General features: G+C 39.7%; 1 protein-coding gene across 1 annotated transcript in view; it reads right to left on the bottom strand.

Moving 5' to 3' along the window:
- The window catches only part of foxj3 (forkhead box J3), a 126,948-nt gene that overhangs the window by 27,215 nt on the left and 77,050 nt on the right, over positions 1–22,683 (bottom strand). The window contains exon 3 of the mRNA XM_058055612.2: positions 11,304–11,378. Within this exon, the coding sequence (XP_057911595.2) occupies positions 11,304–11,378 (75 nt within the window). The remainder of the gene's footprint in view (positions 1–11,303; positions 11,379–22,683) is intronic.

Here is a 22,683-nt window from a genome sequence, read left to right as displayed (position 1 = left end):
AACTACTTGCTAACACAACGCCTCGCTAACAACTAGTCTCAACGTGACTTACAGATGGAATAGTGGATACCTAGCTCTTAACAAGAGGCTGGTTTGCCATCAGCATTATTTATATGAAGACTGGAGCACACGTCTTGTGCTGGAAGACACAGCCATCCCAAGGAGAGCGGCCATCGTAAGTGTTGTTGTTGTATCTATACCGCTGTTATTGACAGAACTAGCATAAGTATGTGTATCAATGCCACCACATTTTGATACTATGGCCTTCACAAAAAAACAAAAAACAGTGTTCTATTTACAGAACTGAGCCACAGGGATATTATTATTGTAGCAGGCAACATGAAAAACTATTTTCATATGGCGGACTAACACGACACGTCGCTAACCTCCAGGCGCAGTGTCATTCACAGACAGAAGAGGGCGTACCTAGCTCTCAATTTGGCTACAAAGACTCATCAGTGTCAGCATTTTTGAAGCACTAGTCCTGTGCTGGAGCACACAACAATCCCATCCGCTAGAGAAAGCCAAAAATGTAACAACCAATCAGATGTTTCTGTCACTTGACAGATGAAACTAATTCATGAAAGTGTAACACCACAAGTCCGACAAATAACTTATTAAATCATGACAGATGAATGGAATTGGAGATAACCTATATCGGACAGTATGGTATCTCAGCCTTCTTCGTGATCTTAATTCTAAGTCGGAAATTGATACTTTTTACAGAATGGTGTAGCCCAAGATCGAGACCTTTTAAAATGACTTCCTTAGCAGAGTGAATAATTGATGTGTCCACGAGGAACTCTCCTCACAACAAGAGGTGCTGAAAAACAAGCTGGAACTCAAGTATCCATACAATAATAGCTGCCCTTGTTAAAGCTAGAAAATAGTTGTTATTTCACAACTCACGTACTCCGCGGCAGCAATTGTTAAAATGAAAAAGCCACGCTTGGCCTATATTCATCAGGGTGGGTGGGGGGACGAGAGGGGGGGGGGGGGGGGTCGGTGGAATGATATGTTTTAATGTGTGCGAGGCTTTGGGGTCAATTAGTGTTTCCTCAGAGGGGCGAGAATAATTCACAGCACAATCAAGCAAAGATGAAGAAAAATATCACGCAGAAGCCTCATTAGAAATTCCACCATTTTTTCCTCCAAGATTGTAAAGGTGCTGTCACCACAGCCAATCCATTTCTGCCTCATGATGCAGTTGTTTCAAAATGAGCAGTCACACAGACAAAGCCGGGCTTGCTTTTAATTAGTGTGGGGGGGTGGGATGCGCACTTTAACTTAACCCTCTTGGGATGAGAGTTGCTGCATTCCCCCCCGCCCGCCCTCCCTTCAATCCCCCCCCCTTTTTCCTCCCCCAAGAGAGTTGGCAGGAAAAGACAGAAAAACATATAAAAGCGCCATTAAATTATTCACAAATATTCTGCAACAGAATGTTGCAACGCCAAAGGAAGTGGCCCCAACAACAACAAGAGTCTGGGAGTCTGCTGCATTTTAAATAAAGAAATAAAAACATACCTGCTGTTGTCTTGTAAAATGACACAGCTCATTTTCATATTTTTACATTAATTATGTCATTTGCACCTATACTTAGCATTTTTCCACAGAACAAGGAATGGACCACTTTCGGCTCCTAACTAACTTTCACGCTTTAGCAAACAAAACCACAATTCCAAGAGTCCAAGGAGTTCCAAGGATTTGACTGACAAGTGACTGACTCAAAGCGACTCCCAGTGCATATTTTTTTCGTACTAGTGCGTTGCCTTTTGTGTGTGTATATCCTCTCAGAAAGAGAAAAATGCTAATCATGTCAACAGAACTAAAAGAAGCACACAAAAGGATGGATAATCAATGCCATTGCTCCTCTCGCCACGTATTAATAACTGCCACCTTGCATAAAAGAAATACATAAATACATTCAGACATCGTTTAGTATTGAACGATTTCCATTAACAATATGTGGTCAGCATATGCCTTTGAAAAGACGATCCCGAAAACCGAATGCCATGCAATATGGTTAGTTCGGAGCTCGTTTTTCTCCCACGGGGTCACTGAACAATTCTGCTCTCTTGCTGTCATTTGTGTGTTGTTAATTAAGATAAACATATTCGGTGTCCAGCCTTTTGATGGTGATACTATGACAGGGGGATTTTGAATAGGTCACAAAGGGTCTAAGAATATTAGCTTCAATTTATGATTAACTGTTACATTCAGCGTTTGTGCCTAATCACAACTGACATAGCATAAAGACACGATATAGACGATGAGTGGCATGAGTGGAGATCTGCTTGGTAAATAAAGTACTAATATTTAAATGTTGCAAGTCATAACTAAAACCCAAAGAGTCTAATAGTGATGAAAGTCAGAGACCCCTGTAACCGGGACACTAATTTCTTTCTTTCTTTTTTTTTTAAATAAAAACGTATTATTGTTTGTATTATTTTATTATTTAGTTAATTCAGTTTTTTTTAACAACAAAAAAAAAGAAATTATTGAACAATTTATTTCCATGCATCAAATTAAATTCAGGTTTGTGTCAAATAGTAAAAAAAAATAATGGCAAAAAAAAAAATATCCGCCCAAAAGTTAATTTTATAATAATGTCCTAATCCCCTGCGACCATTGGAATTGTTTTAAAAGGAAAACTGCACTTTTTTGGAATTTTGCTATTAATTCACAATCCTTATGTGAATCCATGACAACACCAGAAAATTGGTTAACATGAGCTGGCTAACAATGCACACTCAAAGCTAAAGTCTTAACAAAAACTGATTTAAAAAATGGCAACAGTGTCCCATTTACATAAATGACAACCTACAGCGATATTGTTATTGGAACAGCTAACTCAAAAAACTATACTTATCTGGCGGACTAACACAACACCTCGCGAGCAGCTCATGTCAACGTCACTCCCAATTTTGTGACAATGACTCAACAAGATTCTTGTTTGCTATCAGCGTTTTTTAACTAAGGACTGCAGCACACACCTTGTGCTGGAAGACACAGCCATCTCACTGACAGCGAACATAGTACATGCCGTCATTGTTTCTATGCCGCCGTTTATGGAAGTTGCCTAAGCTCCTGAGCTAAATCAAGTATTACATGTTATCATTAATGTATTTGTTAATGCGTGATCACAGCATATGTAGTGTATCAAACAATAAAACGCTGTGTGAGATGTTTTTAAGAGTGCTTTGTAGTCGACATAGGTAGGTCCCCATGATGTGCATTGTTATCTAGCTCATACTAGTTTTCTAGAAACGTGTTCATGTTTCACATAAGATTTGTGGATTATGTGCAAAATTCTAAAAAAGTTATTTTTTTTAAGGAGCAAACTGTTAGCCAGTGTTAATACTGTTGATGCTAAGTTTCACACAAACAAATGAGGGGCAACATTTTAAAGTGCATGCTGAGGTACATCAATCTTCTGGATACTGACCACCAAATGCAGCTACTGCAATGTTGTGGAGTTAATAAAAAACATATTAAAAAAAACATATCAAGAAGTGGTTAACTGAACCTCCGCTTACAAGTTATCCCCCACCTAGCAGTAGGTAGTGGCAGAAGTCAGTAATGTTGCAGTAATACAGCATTGTATTATGAAGTGACAGCATATGTATTTCTATTGTATACACTGTCTCTGCCTGAACTCGGCTTTCAATGGCAGTGTCTTACTGTGCAGAACAATGTTGCCCACAGTGAAGGTCTGCGTGGATGTAACTCAACTTCCTTCATTGGACAGCAAACCGCTCGAAACAACAGCGCCTCTGCTGGTTGCAGCCAATCAGTGCTTCAACACAAATCATAAATCAATTCCACATAATCGACCACATTCCTAATCATTCCTAATAATTGTTATGTGCATTTGTGCCTCTGAGGTGTGTTTTGAGGCGCACCGGTTGCCATCTAATCACTAGCATCTCGCAGACAGACAGACAGCTCTGACTCTCCTATCTCATCCAAGCAGCAGTTTTCATATTCCTGCCACATTACAATATTGATGCAACATATCAAGAGCAGCTACCGCACTCTTTGAAGTTGTCTTGCGCGCGAGGCGGGTTGGGGATGGGGGCGGGGGTGTTGTAAGGGAGTGAGGAAAATTCCAAATTAAACATTAAGCATTCGAGCAACGTTGTGGCCGTGCATCTGGAATGGGATCCATACAGCAATAGATTATTTTGTATTTAGTGGAGCAGCTCCCAGGAGTGTCAATATCAGAGGATTACAGCAAAACACCAAATTAGCATTCAGTCCCCATCGTCTACACAGCCAGCCGAAGCACTCCATGCTTGTGTGTGTGGAAGGGGTAATTATTTGTGCCTTTTTTTCCCTGCTGTGTAGTAAATTCTCTGAAATGAAATGTAGGTTAGGGTTCGTGGACATAATGGTACATATATTTGTAATTGGAGTTTTCTGTACGGAACATTCTGTATTGTACTGGGGCGTACTGAGTTTCTACACAGAACACATTAAGTGATGGAAAGGAAGTGGAACTGCCTTGCAATACATAGCATGTACGTATCTTCTTTAAAAATAAATGGAGTATAGCCCAGTCTATGGCTAATCATGGCTACCAATGCGTCCCGGGTTTCCGGATCCAATGATGATTTGAACAGTCCAATATCAGCAAAAAACTAGTGTCAAATTATATTATATTAGATTAGATTCAACTTTATTGTTATTGCTCATGTCACTGGTACAGGACAACAAAATGCAGTTAGCATCCAACCAGAAGTGCAATTTTATAAGTACCTTAGTAGTAAGTAAATGTAGAAAAATGGACAGATCTATGTACAAACTATAACAGGCTATGACTATAATACAGTGAGGATATGTACAGGGATATAAATGACTATAATATGGCTATTGCAGATTATACAGATTATAAACAGTATGCACAGTATGGATGTGACAATATATAATAACAGTAATATGTACAGTATTGCAATGAAGTGACTAGAGTATGGCTATTGCAGATTATATAAATTATAAACAGTATGATCTATGAATGCAACAAGATATAACAGTAATATGTACAATAGTCATATCAGACTGCATCTAAAATCTCTGATGTCAACCCTCCGACATAAGGAGTCTATTCCAGACTCTGCTCCAGCGTTTTAATGTAGCAGTGCTCGGATAGAGCCCACACGATCACAACAACAGTGTGTGCTAATGTGCTAACAAAATGTATGTTGCTGCTGAGTACAAAACCTGCCATGTGGCCAAGTCCCCACAGTAGTACGGAATCAGGGACGTTCAAAACAACCAACCCCATCATGACTCCAAAGCAGCACCACAAAAAAAAAAAAAAAAACAGTATGAGGATGCTTGCAAGACCACAGAGAACCAAACCTCCGCCCCCGCCATCCAAAACATCCACAAAGTATGAGAATGTGAGTTTTTCCTCATACCTACTGTTCTCTGTTTGAGTCATACCACTTAACCAAGCCTTTTCTAACATTCCAAACTACAAAATAAACAAAAAAAAAAAATATGCATGATTCATGCTGGTATTGGTTTGGGTGATAGGGCGATACTCAAGACTGCAATATCGGTACTGCAAGATTTTACAGCACTTATTAAGGGTGAAAAACAGTAAATAGGTAGCAGTAACTATAGCTCTATCTTATATGAATAGTAAGTATGGATGTCCTGATCCACATTTTTTTTGTCTTTCCAATGCTATCCCGTACCGATCCTTTAAAAAAATATATATATATACATATATTTATATTAAGATTAAGATATTAAGATATGCCTTTATTCGTCCCTCAGTGGGGAAATTTGCATTGCACAGCAGCAAGAGTACAGAGTCAGTTAAGCAGTACAAAATACACAATATAGAAAAATAAACAATATAAACAATATAAACAACCCAAGTATTAACAAAAATCAACAGTTTTTCCCAGAGTTATATACAATACAGTATGTAGATAATATGAAACGAGATGAGATATATAACTAGTCTATACACTGAGATCTTGTTAGAGAGTTAATATGAGGCATTATGGAAATACTTCACATAGAACTTAGTATATTGCATTTATATATATATATATACATATATGAATTGGTGGAATGGATAATCACTCTGCAAAGCATCAAAAAATGCAATCAAAGTATTCCTGAATGTACCTTTTTATTACATATCCTTTTTTTTTTTTTTAAATAAACTCGCCTCTTCAAGGGAATAGTAATTCATGGATGGCCCGTAGTACTAACAAAGAGGAGTTCCACTTCCTGTGTAAGCTCGCCGCACCATGACACAGCAGTCCCACAGCAGAAGAACTACCGCTGTAGCTATGGAGCCTAATATCCAACGTCCAAAGTGAAACTAACTTACCGCTGACATGTCTGCATGGTGGTGGTGGTGTGTGTGTCAGGACTACAACTATTAATGCTGCACTTAAGGCAATAAAATAATAAAGTTTACATTGTTCCGAAAAGGAAATCCTGTTAACTATTATACTTGTATATTAGTTGTTTTTTGGCTTTGGTTGTACAAATTAGGCTGACTTGGTGGTATTCCATAACGCCAGGGGTGTCACACTTTGTATCTTTCTTTTTATTAATCCCAAAATGTTCATCACTTATATATTATGTGCACATTTCTACATATTGAAAGTAAAAAAAAAAACTTCAAACCGACTTGTTGTCCGTTTAACCAACGTAATTGATAAACAAACGTAGCACATTTGTATGCATCAATCACACACACATAGATGGCTGTTTGATGTTGCATTGTTTGATGCATGACAGGACAAGCCTTAATAATCCAGGCCGAAAAATTTGTATTTAGTACAGTCAAATGTTGAGAAAATATCAAATGGATAAGTAAGAGGCCTACATACCTTTTATCCGAGTACTCCTCGAGTACAGTGTCGGGTTTGGAACATATTAATTTAATGTCTGTTGTGATTACACATTCAGGCTGGGACAAATTGTGGACAGCTTTTAAAGCTTCAATCGTCCAATCATTGCGTTTTCAATAAAAATATCAGTATTTGTGTCCGTTCATTTCTGCTTGAAATGTCTACATTCTGATATACAACTCGTTTCCGGTGGCTTTGCTCCAGTTAAAATGCTGTAGTTATACCTATTTTATTTTGTACAGACAGGGTAATATCACCTCGTATTCGGTACGAGGTACATTATTAAAAAAAAACAAAAACAAAAAAAAAGTATTATGGAAAGCAGGAAGTGAACAAATATAACAGTTACTGATTATAAAAGTACCAGATGGAGGGGTAGGATTTAATAAGCTTTGCTTCTTCCTACTCCTTTTAGACATGTGGAACTGTGAACTGATTATGTGATGCACTCAATTGTAATCTGATGCATGTTCAAATGAAATAAAACCATTACCATTACCAAAGGGTTAAATAGCTTACATAGTGTTTCTAGTTGTGTACAGTTACATTTTGAAGTTAAATGCTTGTCCAATCCATCCGTATATAATACTATGGCCACTTATGTCTTGTAACGCCAGGAGCAGTTGATACCGAAAGAATTACTTGATTGCGCAGATTGTTGCAAGCACTTCACAGCAACTCAATGCTATTTTTTCAAACAGTTGAGCCAGATTTAGCCAGCGGGCCTGAGTTTAACACGTATGCCATATTAGGCATGGCCAAAAACATTGGCATTTTGGTATGCCAATATTTTGGGCCATGACTGTATGATTAGACCTATGCACGGCAGCGTACAAATCTACGCCCACGGGCTGCACCGTCATCAGTGGATGAGGGTTGGCTAATTACCAGCTTGATGTCGCAAGAGATGGGACTGCGAAAGCGACGGAAGGTGGTCCTGCTGAGACTCAAATGTCAAATTACCATTTTAGACTGTACGTCCGTTTGGGATGGGGAAAAATGAGAAAATTAGGAGTGATTTTCTTTTTGTTTTTTCTCCACAATGCCCCCCAGGGAAGCTAGATTGTTGGAAACGACCTGACTTAAACCCTGATATACACTGTATATGTCTCTCATCACTTCTTCTCACCTCACCCACTACTGCTGCTGCTGCTGTCTGTGCTAAAAAAAATAGATTAAGAGCGTGCCATGCATTTCTAGACTGTCAAGAATTCTGGCAGTGATTCAAAGTTAACATTTTTTCCATGTTACCTACACAATTTGTGTAGTTACATGAAATGTTCTTATTTCAAACATGAGCTGTACATTGTATAAAGTCATGTCATCCCTCTCGTTTTATAATAGAGATCATTGTTTCACAGGACTGAAATCTATCTGCGGATGGGTGCACCATTGGCATAAGTGTCCATGATGCATGTGTATGTAATTATTATGGCCGCTAAGGGAGAGACAAAAAGTGAGAAACAAACATGAAAAGCAAAACAAATATGTTTGAATATACTTTCATCTGTCGACTCTATTTGTAGTTTTTTTTAATATGTAGTTTTTTAATATGTCCCAAGCAAGATGAATCAAATGCTCCTTGAAAGGTGTGATATGTGCTTTCATTTTAAAATCTCCAAAAGTGCTAAATAAGATCAGAAAAAGTCACTAAGCACTTTATTGAAAAATACCATCTAGAAGTGTCAGAATACTCACTAAATATAGCAGTCACTAAGTTGGCTACACTGATCCCTCCTGCTACGTCTTCTTATTCTCATTATTATGTGTTTAAAAGAGAAAGCTAACAGGGAGCAGCATATTTATTTGTGGTGGTCCAAATTCAGTCGTGGCAGGCCACCATGAATAAATAAATGTATGAGAAACACTGGTAATACAGCACGTAGAAATATGTGAAAAAAACATAAATTATCAGATTACAGAAAACGCAAAGAGGACATTTAATTGGGAGTTTGTTGGAAAAGTCATTATATACAGTGTAACATTCATTCATTCATTTTCTACTGCTTTTTCCTCACGAGGGTCGCAGGTGTGCTGGAGCCTATCGCAGCTGTCTTCGGGTGAGAGGCGGGGTACACCCTGGACTGGTCGCCAGCCAATCACAGGGCACATATAGACAAACAACCATTCACATTCACATTCATACCAATTGACAATTTGGAGTAGCTAATTAACCTAGCATGTTTTTGGAATGTGGGAGGAAACCCACGCATGCACAGGGAGAACATGCAAACAAAAGGGTGGAATCGAACCCTGGACCTCCTAGCTGTGCGGTCTGCACGCTAACCACTCGACCGCCGTGCCGCCCACAGTGTAACATGTTTTTTATTTTTTACTTTAATAGTGATTTGGAGTGCATCTCTCTGTGTATGTCTGACCAAATGGTCATTTAGTCTATTGCACAACACAGCAGCAACACAACCAATGCAATCACGGTAAAGAGCAAGTCAGTGTTAATATCGCTGATGAGTTCATTGGAAACAGTACGCTAACAGGCATTAGTTTCACACCAATAACGGAGTGGCACAATCAACAGTTTAAGCGTATGCAGAGGTAGATATAAAGCTGCGGGGCGCGAGCCACCTATGATTTTACAAATGCAGTTACATCTTGTGAGACAGAAAATGCCCAAGGGAAGCACGATTATTGGAAATAACTTGACTTAAACCATGTTACATGTCTGTCTGCATCAGTCTGACTTCTACTCATGTTACCCACTGTTGCTGCTGCCTGTGCTTGTCCCAAAAATAAAAAAAAAACACCTCAAGAAAGTCTCTTCTTACATATGAAATGCAATCCTGCGGGGGTGGCAGGTTGGTAATAGATTAAGAGCGTGCCATGCATTTCTAGACTGTCAAGAGTTCTGGCAGCGAGTCAAAGTTAACAGACAGCATCTTGATATGCACCCAAAAACAACAACACAAAGAAGGTTGAACACTGCCAGCTGCAAGCATGCTCTTCTGTTTGTATACTTTTATTGTGACACGCATTACTTAAGGTCAGGTTACGTAAATACTGTATTGATTGATATTTTACAGTAGTAGAGCTAACAGCAACAATATTTCACAGCAAATTCAACTATTGTGCATCGTCATATACACAGTAAAAATACAGATAAAATGGAGTTGTGCAAAACAAGGGGGCAGTACAGTTTAAAATACAGTTTAAAACTCTTTAATATGACAAATCCGGGATGGTCTGACTCTTAGAATAAACGATTATCGACATAACCAAAATCAAAAATCATTTTTTTTTGCACATTTACTTGTACCTTTCGCCAAAGACAAAAGCAAAGGCTTTTTGAGCGTTTCTTCTAGTGGCTCACAATGTACGAAAAAAAAATATATATATATATTTTTATATTTGTCACAAAACCAAAATATTCTAATTTGTTTTTAACAAATCAAAGTTTCAACAAAATTGTTATTAATATTGTTGCTTTTATGAGAAAACATCAATATTTTAGAAACGCAACTACTAATTACAATTTAGTAACTTTCATCCATCCATCTTCTATGCCGCTTATACTCATTAGGGTCCCAGCTGACTTTGGCCAGGAGGCAGGGTACACCCTGGACTACTGGTGGCCAGCCAATCACAGGGCACATATAGACAAACAACCATTCACACTCACATTCATACCTATGGACAATTTGGAGTTGCCAACAAACTGAATATCCATGTTTTTTTTAATGTGGGAGGAAACCGGAATACCCGGAGAAAGGCTCAGGCACACACAGGGAGAACATGCAAACTAAACACACAGATGCCAAATGGAGATTGAAACCCAGATGTTCAGGATTTGAAGATTCAAACCCAAATCTTCTGGATCATGCGAACCACCAGGCTACCGGTTGAGTAATTTATGATTAATTATTATTTGACAATAAATTGAAACAACTAAAAAAACATTACCATAAAACTTGTATGGTCTGTTGGGAAAACCTGTATTTCAGTTTCAGAATAAACAATTGAAACATAACAATAATACTTATATTTTTACATTAAAATATCATTTGGACAAAAAAGCTTCTCATTTGCCATGTAAAAAAAATGTGGTTTGCAAGGTTTATAGTGTGCGGTTCCAATTCTGCGAGGCACATTGCCACTTCCATATTATGTGTACAGTCATCCCTCGTTTATCAAGGTTAATTGGTTCCGCACCCAATCGCAATATGTGAATTTCCATGAAGTAGAATTCAACATTAGTAAATGTAAGATTTTCAAAGTTAAAACATAGCATGTGTGTGTGTTTGCGTCATTCACAGATTTTGCATAATGGTGCAGCCCTATTTAATGTTTATTACTATATATTTTTTCTATTCCTATTGCAACTCAAAGCAGTATCAGCAAAACACGGGCCTATCTAGTTGTAATGTATTCTATTTAGTCCTAATGGAGTCAAAAATGGACAAATCTCACCTTTCCTGGGTCATCTTTGGAGCGAGGCACTTTGAGAAAACACTTGTTCAATGACAGATTGTGCCGTATGGAGTTCTGTTGGGTGAAAAAAACAGAGAAAGGTACAAAAGGTGAGTATACACCAACACATTTACCAGTAAAGAGCAAGTCCACACAAGCTTGGTAGCTGACCTACAAATGTGTCCAGGTTTCACTCTTCACATGAGGTCAGCAGGTACGCAAAGACATAATAAGAACATTCCTTTGACAACATATCAAATTCAACATGTGCCAAAAAAAAAAAAAAAAACACGAGGCAGGAGGTGTCCTACACTGGGATGGCAAAGCCTGATATTAATTAAGGCTTCAGCGATCCCCCTATGAGGACAGGAAATAAATTATGTAGATCCATCCTGAAAGTTAACTCATTACACGGTTGAAACTACTTCACGGTGGTGAAGAGGGAGCGTCATACAGCTGTCTCATTGGGGGTGAAGAGGCTGGCTGAAGTAGCCACCAGGGGCTGGAAAAAGCAGCTGGACACAAGCCATCACCCCCCCCCAAAAAGACCCCCATATACCTCCACTACCTTCATGTAGTGCTGTTAACAGATGGATTTAAAAGGTAGCATAATATCTCCCATGATTTTAACGAGACGCAAGAGATGAGTGGAACTTGGCGGGTAGCTCCTCCAGCCTCAGAACCCCCCCTCCCACACTCCCACTCCCCACCTCCCTCCAAACCTCCCAAGTGCATGCGGCCCTTGTTCGACACTAGAGGCAATTATACCACAGGAGGGGACAGTAATGACAGGCTCGTTGTATGATGCTGTCAATCTCGCCGCTGTTGAAATGCCAGAGGATACCAGAGGTAGTCTGACAATGTTCACCAACAGAAAACAAAGAGATGCTTCACAGTGTCAGTCATTTATCTTTGTGCCTGGAGGGAAAGGAAATCTCATCCCCCCCAAAACTATGTATTTACAGTATTGCCCCTATAGAACTGGAATAGTTGCTCTTGCACTACATTATATGCGTGTGGAAGTGTGCACGCCCCTCACATTTCAGTTTCTTACAGCACATATTCTCAAGAGACAATACTGTATAAATGAAACTTATACTGTAGTAGTCAGTGATTGTATAGTAATATAGCTTTACTGTCTGCTAAAATGGGTCAACACTATAAGGAGTTCAAAGTAATATTGATAAAAAACATTGTAAAAAGCATTTGTAATAGCATTACAAAAAATTAATTGAGAAGTCAGGGCGACACGGTGGTCTAGTGGTTAGCACGTAGACCTCACAGCTAGGAGACGAGGGTTCAATTCCACCCTCGGCCATCTCTGTGTGGAGTTTGCATGTTCTCCCCGTGCATGCATGGGTTTTCTACCATAGGTTAATTGGTGACTCCAAATTGTCCATAGGTATGAATGTGAGTGTGAATGGTTGTTTGTCTATATGTGCCCTGTGATTGGCTGGCGACCAGTCCAGGGTGTACCCCGCCTCTCGCTCGAAGACAGCTGGGATAGGCTCCAGCACCCCCGCGACCCTCGTGAGGAAAAGCGATAGAAAATGAATGAATGAATAATTGAGAAGTCCAAAAAGAAGCTTTGCAACCTCATTGAAACCATGCAAACTGTTATGACCCAGCCTCTTAAAAGCAGCGGGATCGGAAATAATTAAAAACTGGAATCGAAACAAGGAATCGGAACCGTTCAAATTCAAATAATCAAACCTACTTATCATGTTGGAGTACTGCCACGCCGCAGTTTCCTTGTTTCTGAATGTCACGGTGCGAGTTGGAATATAATTTTCCCTCAATGAACCACAGCTCCCATTGTGTTGGTAGCATTTGTGCAGCCCCGGACCATGACCACCATCCCAAAGCTTGACACCGGAGGCAAGACACCGTTATCTTGCTACTCATTTGTGTTGCCAGCTATTTAGACAATAAACGCCATGTGCTTTAAGTGGATAGTAAATCTACATGGATATAAAAAGTACACTACTCGGTACATCCATCTATCTTTGTCAGCCACTATAGGTAGAAGAATATAGCAAACATAGCCAAAAGAATCAGACAACGTAGCTGTAACGTAACATGCATAAAAGCACTTAAAAACTGTTATTGCAGTCTCATATAAACGCAACAACAATGTAGTATGTGCAATGTTAAGAGTTCTGTGTTGTCTGTGAAGTCATGAATGCGTCAGGCTAAAATTCTTCCTTTAAAGTGGTTGCATCGGATGATCTGGCATCGGAATTGTATCTCTATTGGCAGGCATCCAAATTTACATATCAGGATGGGATCGGAAGTGTAAAAAATATGGATGTCTACATCAGTGATTTTCAACCACAGTGTCACGGCACACTAGTGTACCTTGAGAAACCGTGAGGAATTATCCAATATCACTTTTTATAATTAACATTTATTAATCATCATTTGCAAATATTATGTCAATAGCCATTATGTCAATAGTATATACATGGACCCAAATATTCCAATTGCATTTGGTTTATTTGCTCAAACGGAAAGAATTGAACAGGGATGGAATATTCCTTTAACCAATCCGATCGAGGTATCTTGTGCCTGCTCAAACGGAAAGTTATCAGAGTGCGTTCTTCTTCCTGGTGTTTTTCTTCTTCTGTTGTTTATTGGCGGTTGGCAAGCAGGTTTCGTGTGCATTAGCGCCGTCTGTGAAACTGAATCTAAACCCTTCTATACGCCATTCACAAGTGCAGTTTTATTAAAAAGAAAATATATATCTATATAAAACATGTCCTGAGTTTAATTATAAAATATTAGCAAGATTGAATTTGATCATTTCCTGTTTAAATTTATCCCGGGTGCGTTCTTTCAGCACATGCTCAGATATGACGTAACACGCAGATCCAGACGTTCTTCAGTTTTAAAAATGGAGGCCAGCAATCGGCACTGGACTAAGCAAAGTTTGTTTTTGATTCAAACTAAATTTCAAGACTGGACGAAGGAAAAACTGGCAATACGGAGTTATTCCAACAAGTGAAAGAAAAACTTGGGGCAGCCGATATCACGTGATGTTGATGTTTACGTTTTACTGCGCATGCCCCATTGACTATTCTGGTTGATGATAGCGGCGCATGGAGACAAGAGATTGGAATATTACTTTCTATGGATACCATTGTTTCCCGAAAGGTCATTCGGAAAAAGAAAAACTGGTCATGTAAAAACGTGGCTACTGTCGAGTGTCTGTGGTGTAAAGACTGGCAGAGCAATGTAATATTGGTCCGTGTGGCAACACCTAGCTTGTTCCTCCGATAGACTTTTTGATGCACGTGTGAAGTCGTGGTGACATTTTGTAACATTTTTGGTTAGTGGTGTGCCACAAGATTTTTCCAATGTAAAAAAACGTGTTGTGGCTCAAAAAAGGTTGAAAAACACTGGTCTACATCACTAACTGAATGGGATCCAGTTCCATGTTATATTCCACCGGGGAGAGTGGTGTGTGCGCAGAATCCCCACTACAATGACACATAGATGGTAGCGTATATATACAGAGGAAACTGTCTTCCAATCGCATAATTTCAGAATGCTAAAAATGATAAATGTTAAAAAGTCTTTAAAAATACCATCTAATTAAGGTGTTTATATGTGTTTGAAAAAAGATGCTTTCAACCAAATTCATGCATTAATTAGTTTTTTAGTGCATGTAAATGAACTGACTAACGACTCTTAAGTAGATCCAAGTTTACTTTCTATAGCATTCTCCCTTGAGAAGACGTGTGGGTGGACCACTTTCCTTCCGAGTGATAAGATGTTAACAACTGACTAGGTTTAGTCATTTTTGTGGTTGTGCATCTCCAACCTTGTCCCAACTTAAGCAGTGCAGGGTCATGCATAGTGTATGCTGACAAACAGATTTGATGCTCCCATTTTTTGCTAGTCTAAAAACCACATCTGCTCGACAGACTGCGTGGCACAAGATGAACAACGGCATACACACTTAAGCACTTAAATGTGTTTTACCTCTGTGTATGTCTTCAAAGAGCCAAAGCTGCTAAACACACACACACACACACACACAGAGAGAGAGGTGGCTGTGTCCATTAAGTACCCTCTACTGGCTCTAAATCATTGATATTGTCAAGGAGACAATGCTTACTGCTGCTACTTTAGAAGTTTATATTTTAATGAACACAGCCTGCTTCTTTTCTTTTTTTTTGTAAATATTGGCGGGATGCCTGTTGCAACATCCATTGCTGTATGAGAGCATCTTTATATACTGCGAAAGGCTCGCTGAGTATGTGTATTAAATATAAAACAGAACAAAGGGAGTGTTTTAGGGCATAGGGTTGCCAACTACTGGGTACCAGAATGTGGGTAGGGTGGGGCAAAACTTGACTGAATAGAAAAAAATTACCTTTTTAAATAGTTGTATATTTCTTTTTATTGAATAATAATGCAAATTTGGGCGGCAGAGCGGCCGAGTGTTTAGCGCGCAGACCTCACAGCTAGGAGACCGGGGTTCAATTCCACTCTCGGTCATCTCTGTGTGGAGTTTGCATGTTCTCCCTGTGCATGCGTGGGTTTTCTCCGGGTACTCCGGTTTCCTCCACATTCCAAAAAACATACTAGGTTAATTGGCGACTCCAAATTGTCCATAAGTATGAATGTGAGTGTGAATGGTTGTTTGTCTATATGTGCCCTGTGATTGGCTGGCAACCAGTCCAGGGTGTACCCCGCCTCTCGCCCAAAGACAGCTGGGATAGGCTCCAGCACCCCCGCAACCCTCGTGAGGAAAAAGCGTTAGAAAATGAATGAATGAATAATCAAAATTTTACTCTTATAAAAGTCAAAATTAGTCAATGTCTACATGAAAACACAAAATATTTTAACAGGTTTTCTTATATCACAAAATTATTTATTTGTCAATTCCAAGCATGCTAATGCGCCAAATCCCTTGTGCTGGAGATGTTCATTGTTCTATTGGTATGGATTAAAGAACTATTACATTGAAGACGCTGTTGACACTCCCATCCATTTTTTTTTTTCTGTCACTACTACCAAAACAAGACCCCAAATAAGCAAAAATGGATAAGAAAAAGACACTGGGCCTGTCACTCATGCATATCAAACCATGCTCTTCTCCAGGTAACAAAATTCTGGCTCATTTCTGGCACCATTTATTTGGTGTGTTGAGTATTTTCTTTGTAGATTATTATTTTATATACAGCAGTACATGACAGTACCATTAGATTACTATGAGGGTTGGAGCACACTTGCCTTACTCTTAGTCTTGCACCAAAGCTCTCTTATTACAATTGGATGACAACAGAAGTGGCTTGCACTGACAGATCCCAGTGCAGAAGATGAGAGCAAAGCTGACAACAAAGCACCTCAAATGCAGATAGAGAGGTGCATGGCTCTGTCTAAAGAACAAAAAAAAAAAAAACAACACGGAGTTGGGGGGAAAGCGAGGTAAGCCAAAGAGGTCAGAGTGTGTTGAGAGAGGTACACAAAGCGAGTCAGACAGAGCTCACTGCAGGGGTCCTGCACAAGTGCTGCCCAGCATCTACCTGCATCCCCCACAGAGCGCTTCGAGTCCGACCTCACACACACTCACAACTGTTGGTCTGCATGTGATGATGTGATGCCTCCTACACATAAAAAAAAAAAACGAAGAAAGAAACACACACACATGCACACATATGGCGGTGATTTAACACACCAGGACAGCAGTGGAGGCGTAAGCAGCTCCGCCCTCACATAACCCCCCCCCCTCTTCTGCTGAGGAGCGCAGAAGAGCCGCCAAGAAAGAAAGTAGGTCAGGTTGACCTCTGCGTTCAGCATGTCAAACATCCACAGTGAGCTAAAGGGACAGGCCATGTCAGAACCCGGCTCCTCACAGCTGGGGGAGGAACCGCGCAACCCTTGGTGCACAGTCAGGGACCCGAGTGAGTGCACTGGGTTGTGACATACAGGGATGAGCACCAGCGACTGGAAGTAGGAAGGCGGCACACAGTGGTGGGTGCAACAGGAGAAACTCCCCCGTGCCGCAAGTGTTGTGCCCTTCCCACATGTACACATTCCTGCAACTATGCCTTCTGGAGGAATGAAACATTCAATGTGTGGGGGACCTTATCAACCAACACACTGTCCACACTTAGTCCACCTCTAGTGTATACCGTATAACTAGGCATAACAAAAGGCAGACAAAGTCATAGTAATGCATGTGTGGTGCATGCACGGAATCACGTAAAACCTCAGAAAAACTTGCCAGACTTCCGTATATCTCAGGAAACCTCATTCAGCACTAAAAGAACATTTTGTTTTTCACTTTGAGCGTTTTACTTTCACTATTGAACCAGAAATGGAATTCATTGCAACACAGATGTAGCATAGCAGTCTCTGTCCAGGCGGTTGAGTACATCCATCCGTCAATCCATGCTGTAGACCCTGGACAGTGTGCATTATATGCAATACAGTTTAAAACTCTTTAATATGACAACCCAGGGATGGGCTGACTCATGTTAGAATAAGCTATTGTCGACATAATAATTTTTTTGAGCATTCTTCTAGTGGCTCACAATTTACAAAAAATATATATTTCACAAAACCAAAATATTCAAATTTGTTTTAACAAATCAAAGTTTCTAACTTTTAACAAAATTGCTATTAATATTGTTGATTTTATAAGAAAACATCAATATTTTAGAAATGTAACTACTAATTATGATTTAGTAATTTCCATCCATCCATCTTCTATGCTGCTTATCCTCATTAGGGTCCCAGCTGACTTTGGCCAGGAGGTGGGGTACACCCTGGACTGGTGGCCAGCCAATCACAGGGCACATATAGACAAACAACCATTCACACTCACATTCATACCTATGGACAATTTGGAGTCACCAATTAACCTAGCATGTTTTTGGAATGTGGGAGGAAACCGGTTGAGTAATTTATGATTAATTATAATTTGAAAGTAAATTGAAACAACTACAACAAAAAAATTCTCCACACATAACCATAAAACTTGTATGGTCTGTTGGGAAAACGTATATTCCAGTTTTACAATTGAAACATAACAATAATACTTATATTTTTACATTCAAACATCATTTGGGCAAAAAAGCTTCTCATTCGCCACATAAAAAAAATGTGGATTGCAAGGTTTATAGTGTGTGGTTCCAATCCTGCTAAGCACATTGCCACTTCCATATTATGTGTGCAGTCATCCCCCGTTTATCGAGGTTAATTGGTTCTGCACCCAAGTAATAATGAATTTCCATGAACATTACTAAATGTAACATCTTCAAAGTTAAAACTTAGCATGCGTGTGTGTGTTTGCGTCATTCACCGATTTTGTCCATCCATCCTGTACACCATGGACTGGTAGCTAGACCGACCGCAGAACACAAATAGACAAACTATGCTGCTGAGTACAATAAGTTGAAAATACTGGATTCAACAGCAGATCACAATGAATTTTTCAAAGACCCGCTTAGGGAATATTAATTTATATGTGGCAACCTGCCACAAATAAATGTGGACACACACAAATAAATGTGGCGCCTCTCCAAAAGCTCAGTTTCTAAGAACAAAAACCTGTGAGTGTGGATGAAAGGCCCAAATGCAACATAAAATATGCATTTTTTTTTAAATATCCGGAGTCTTGCGGACATGATCAAAAAGCATTTGTGTGATTGCCTCTTTTACCGCAAAGTGAGATGTACTTGGTGGTATGACGGTAAAGAGTGTTAAAACTTTACGGTCACTTACTGTAAGTGTGAGTGACAGGAAGCTCTAGCTGACTAAGGGAATCTCCCTTAGCGAGTTAGTCTATTACTCTGCATGCCTAGTATTACTTCTACATGACAGTTACGTATGTTAAAATGGAAAGAAATTATGTCCAGTGACCCCCCCACCCCCCGCCCCCCGAACATATTAAAGTCAAGCTTAGACGTTCCACTCTACTGACTGAGTTTACGTCAAGCATTCCGTGGATCAGCTGAGTCTCTCTGATGCCCTACAGGTGTTCTTTAAGGAGTTGGAAAACTAAACTCGAATCACAAAAAAGAAAAAAGCTGCAGGATTTGCAGCCTTTCAGATCAGAGAGCTCGCAGTAGCACGGCATGGGAAAACACAGGCACAGGCAAATATGCAAGACAGAGACGTTGGTTAAACATTACATGGCAGCCGCTCATAAAAGGCAAATATTCAGAGTCAAATAATCAATTTACATCCCCTAATAAAGAGTAAAAACAAGGGAGAAGAGCCTGTAGGTACAGCGACAAGTAAATTATGGCCATGATGTGGTCCAACAACAGTATGCACTAAGGCTGTAATAGTACGCAAACAGTACGATTCCGTAGGTACCTAGTCACGGTTGGGTAGTCAGGGAAAAATTTGTAAAAATAAACTGCTTTAATGTTTTTTTTTGAATAAAACATAAAAAACCTGCAAACTGCAAGCAAGTGATTCTCTCCCCAAAAAATGCTGAGCTGCAGTAGACAAGTACTGTAACTATATTGTAGAGTGGGAACTCGGTGCATCTCCATTCCGTACCAAAATATGATATACTGTACCACACCGAGTATCCAATAAACAATCTTGACAATACTCTACCATCCAAACAGAAAAATTTCCATTAAAAAATATGATCGGCATATGCCGATAAATACCTTTTAAAGCCAATCACATAAACCAGAGGCGACATGACAATTCATGTCATTACAATTCATGTCATTACAATACAAACATGACACTATGCTTTGCCCAGCTGTTACTGGCCACAACATCAAGAGTGTGAGTGTGAATGGTTGTTTGTCTATATGTGCCCTGTGATTGGCTGGCCACCAGTCCAGGGTTAACCCCGCCTCTTGCCCGAAGACAGCTGGGATAGGCTCATCATCAAGAAATAAAAAAATGTACAGTTGTGATCGTTATCAATATCGGCTGATGATGATCAGTATTGGAATCGACAGCATATAACCCTGATTGGAGAATCCCTAGTGTCTCCACATGACGAGATCAAGCATACCAAAATATGTTCCACGAGCCTGTGTGATCTCCCCATGGTGAATGAAAGCTATGTGCACAGGAGTGCATCCAAAGTGAGTGAATCCAAAGAAAACATTCTTGCAAGAACCATCACTTTGGAAGATTGGACCACAACCTCTAATTGACCTGTCAGCAAGTCTGAATGATGGAGGGATATAAAAGACTGGAACCACTGCTGACTTAGATGCGTCAAGATATGTTCCAAAATACAAGCAAAAAAAACACAAAATCCTTGGGGGAAACGCTGTTTGGTATCTGTGTGTGGGGCAGCAAGAAAATGTCCATGAAAAAAAGCTTTGTCCAAAATGCAATGAAATACAGCAGTGGACCACACAAAGATGGAGGAAGTTGTGCCGAAATCTATAGTTGGAAAAGGAGGACAGGTATTTTTGAAAACATTTTAAGGGCCCTCAAAAATAAATACAAATTTTAATTAAAAGTATATTCTCCCACCAGAGTCAGACTCTCTTTTGTAACTTTATTCCTACCTTAACATCAATAGCAATGTGCAATTCCAACACCATACACATGTACTGTATGTTACACAAATACACAAATTCATCTTCATTTGACCTTGGAATAACACGTCCTCATTGCATTGGAAGGACAATCCAAAATTTGAACATCAACGCAGTAAAAACAGATGGTCACCAGAAGACCACTGGATGCTAGTGAGTAGGCTAACCACAACAACACATTAATAAATTCATTGAAGCAAATGTTTATTTTCCACACAAAAGAGCAATTGGCTAAGATGGGCCTATTTAACTAGGATAAAAGTGTGGTATTTCTATCCCTGCCGTACTGGTTTTCAAGTAGTTGGGCATAATATCACAATATTTTTGGGATGTATCATGATATGATGATATAAAACGATATAAATTTAGCAGAGTCTTGTATAAAAACCTAAAAACCTTAACCCATTCATTTATTTATTGTTAACAAATACCTGTGCTTGTGATTAAGTACGATGTAGTCACCTATGCAATTCCAAATGCGTGCAACCATATTAGCATGCTGAACTAAGCTAACCCCGCTAGCTAACCCATTCATGTTGCTCGGTTCCGCCAACCTTCCCTAGTGTTTATTGCCATTTCAACCGTTTTTGTTCGGGAGGAGGTAGTGTCGATAGTGAGAGCGGACCGCCATGTCAATACTTCCCCACACCAGCGTTCCTTGATAGCATTTCATTCATCTTATGTATTAAAGTTCGCCATGGTGCACAACTTTATCATTCATACCAGCATAAGTCATTTTCTAATCGTTGGAAGACTCCATACTGGTAAATAAAAAATATCGCCCAACCCTAACTTGAAATTTACCAGACCTGTACTGTTCTAAATAACCTTAGGCCTTTAGGCCCAGAGCAGAATTGCAGGGATCCATGGAAGAGAAGACAATGCTGTTTGGTTTGTTTTAGCTTGTTAAACATTTTTGGTATATTTGGAGCTGCCAATAATAAACATCCATCCACGGCTTATCCTCATGAGGGTTGCGGGCATGCTGGAGCCTATCCCAGCTAGCGGGGTACACGCTGGACTGGTCGCCAGCCAATACAACTATTCACACCACACTCACATTCATACCTATGGACAATTTGGAGTCGAGAATTAAACCTAGCATGTTTTTGGAATGTGGGAGGAAACCGGAGTACCTGGAGAAAGCCCACGCACGCATGGGGAGAACATGCAAACTCCACACAGAGATGCCCGAGCGGGGAAGCGAACCCAGGTCTCCAAACTGTGTGGCCATAACCACTCGGTCCACCATGCAGCCCAATAATAAACATATGGGATGTAAAATATACATAATCTTGTCCTGTGATTTGTTGCGGCTTTCTCTTATTAAAATAGTAAAAATGGCATATGTCAGACATAGTTGCAAATGGTGATTAATCATGATTATTTTGTTAATTGGTAAACTGTGATTTATCATGTTCTGCTCGAGTTGCTCTACTGCCGCCTGTCTGCTCTTTGTTGCAGTGGACTGCTGGTTACTGGTGGAGCCGCCTTGCGAGCACATGGGAGCAATTTCTTGGACACTAACATGCTGTCAGATTGTTGAGTTTTACACTACAAATTCTTTATTTTTCTATTATTCCATTTATTCATTTTGAGATAGAGAAAAAAATCGCTTTTACTTGAGCAATAACCCATCCGTACATATACAACTTATTATACAATATGCCAGGGGGCTAGACAGGACAGGATGATTGGGTGATAAAAAGGGAAGAGGAAAAAGGAGACAAAGGGGGAAAAAAACAAGGCCAAAAGTATGTACAATGTGGGACTGGGAAAAAAAAACTAATCAACGCAAGCACAAATAAGCACATTTTACAACATATGAACTGGAAACCTGCACC

Source organism: Doryrhamphus excisus, linkage group LG18 (assembly GCF_037039965.1).
Source record: "Doryrhamphus excisus strain RoL-2023G ecotype Guam linkage group LG18, RoL_Dexc_Guam_v1.1, whole genome shotgun sequence".
NCBI classification, from domain to species: domain Eukaryota; kingdom Metazoa; phylum Chordata; class Actinopteri; order Syngnathiformes; family Syngnathidae; genus Doryrhamphus; species Doryrhamphus excisus.
This window is presented reverse-complemented; position numbering and strand designations above follow the sequence as displayed.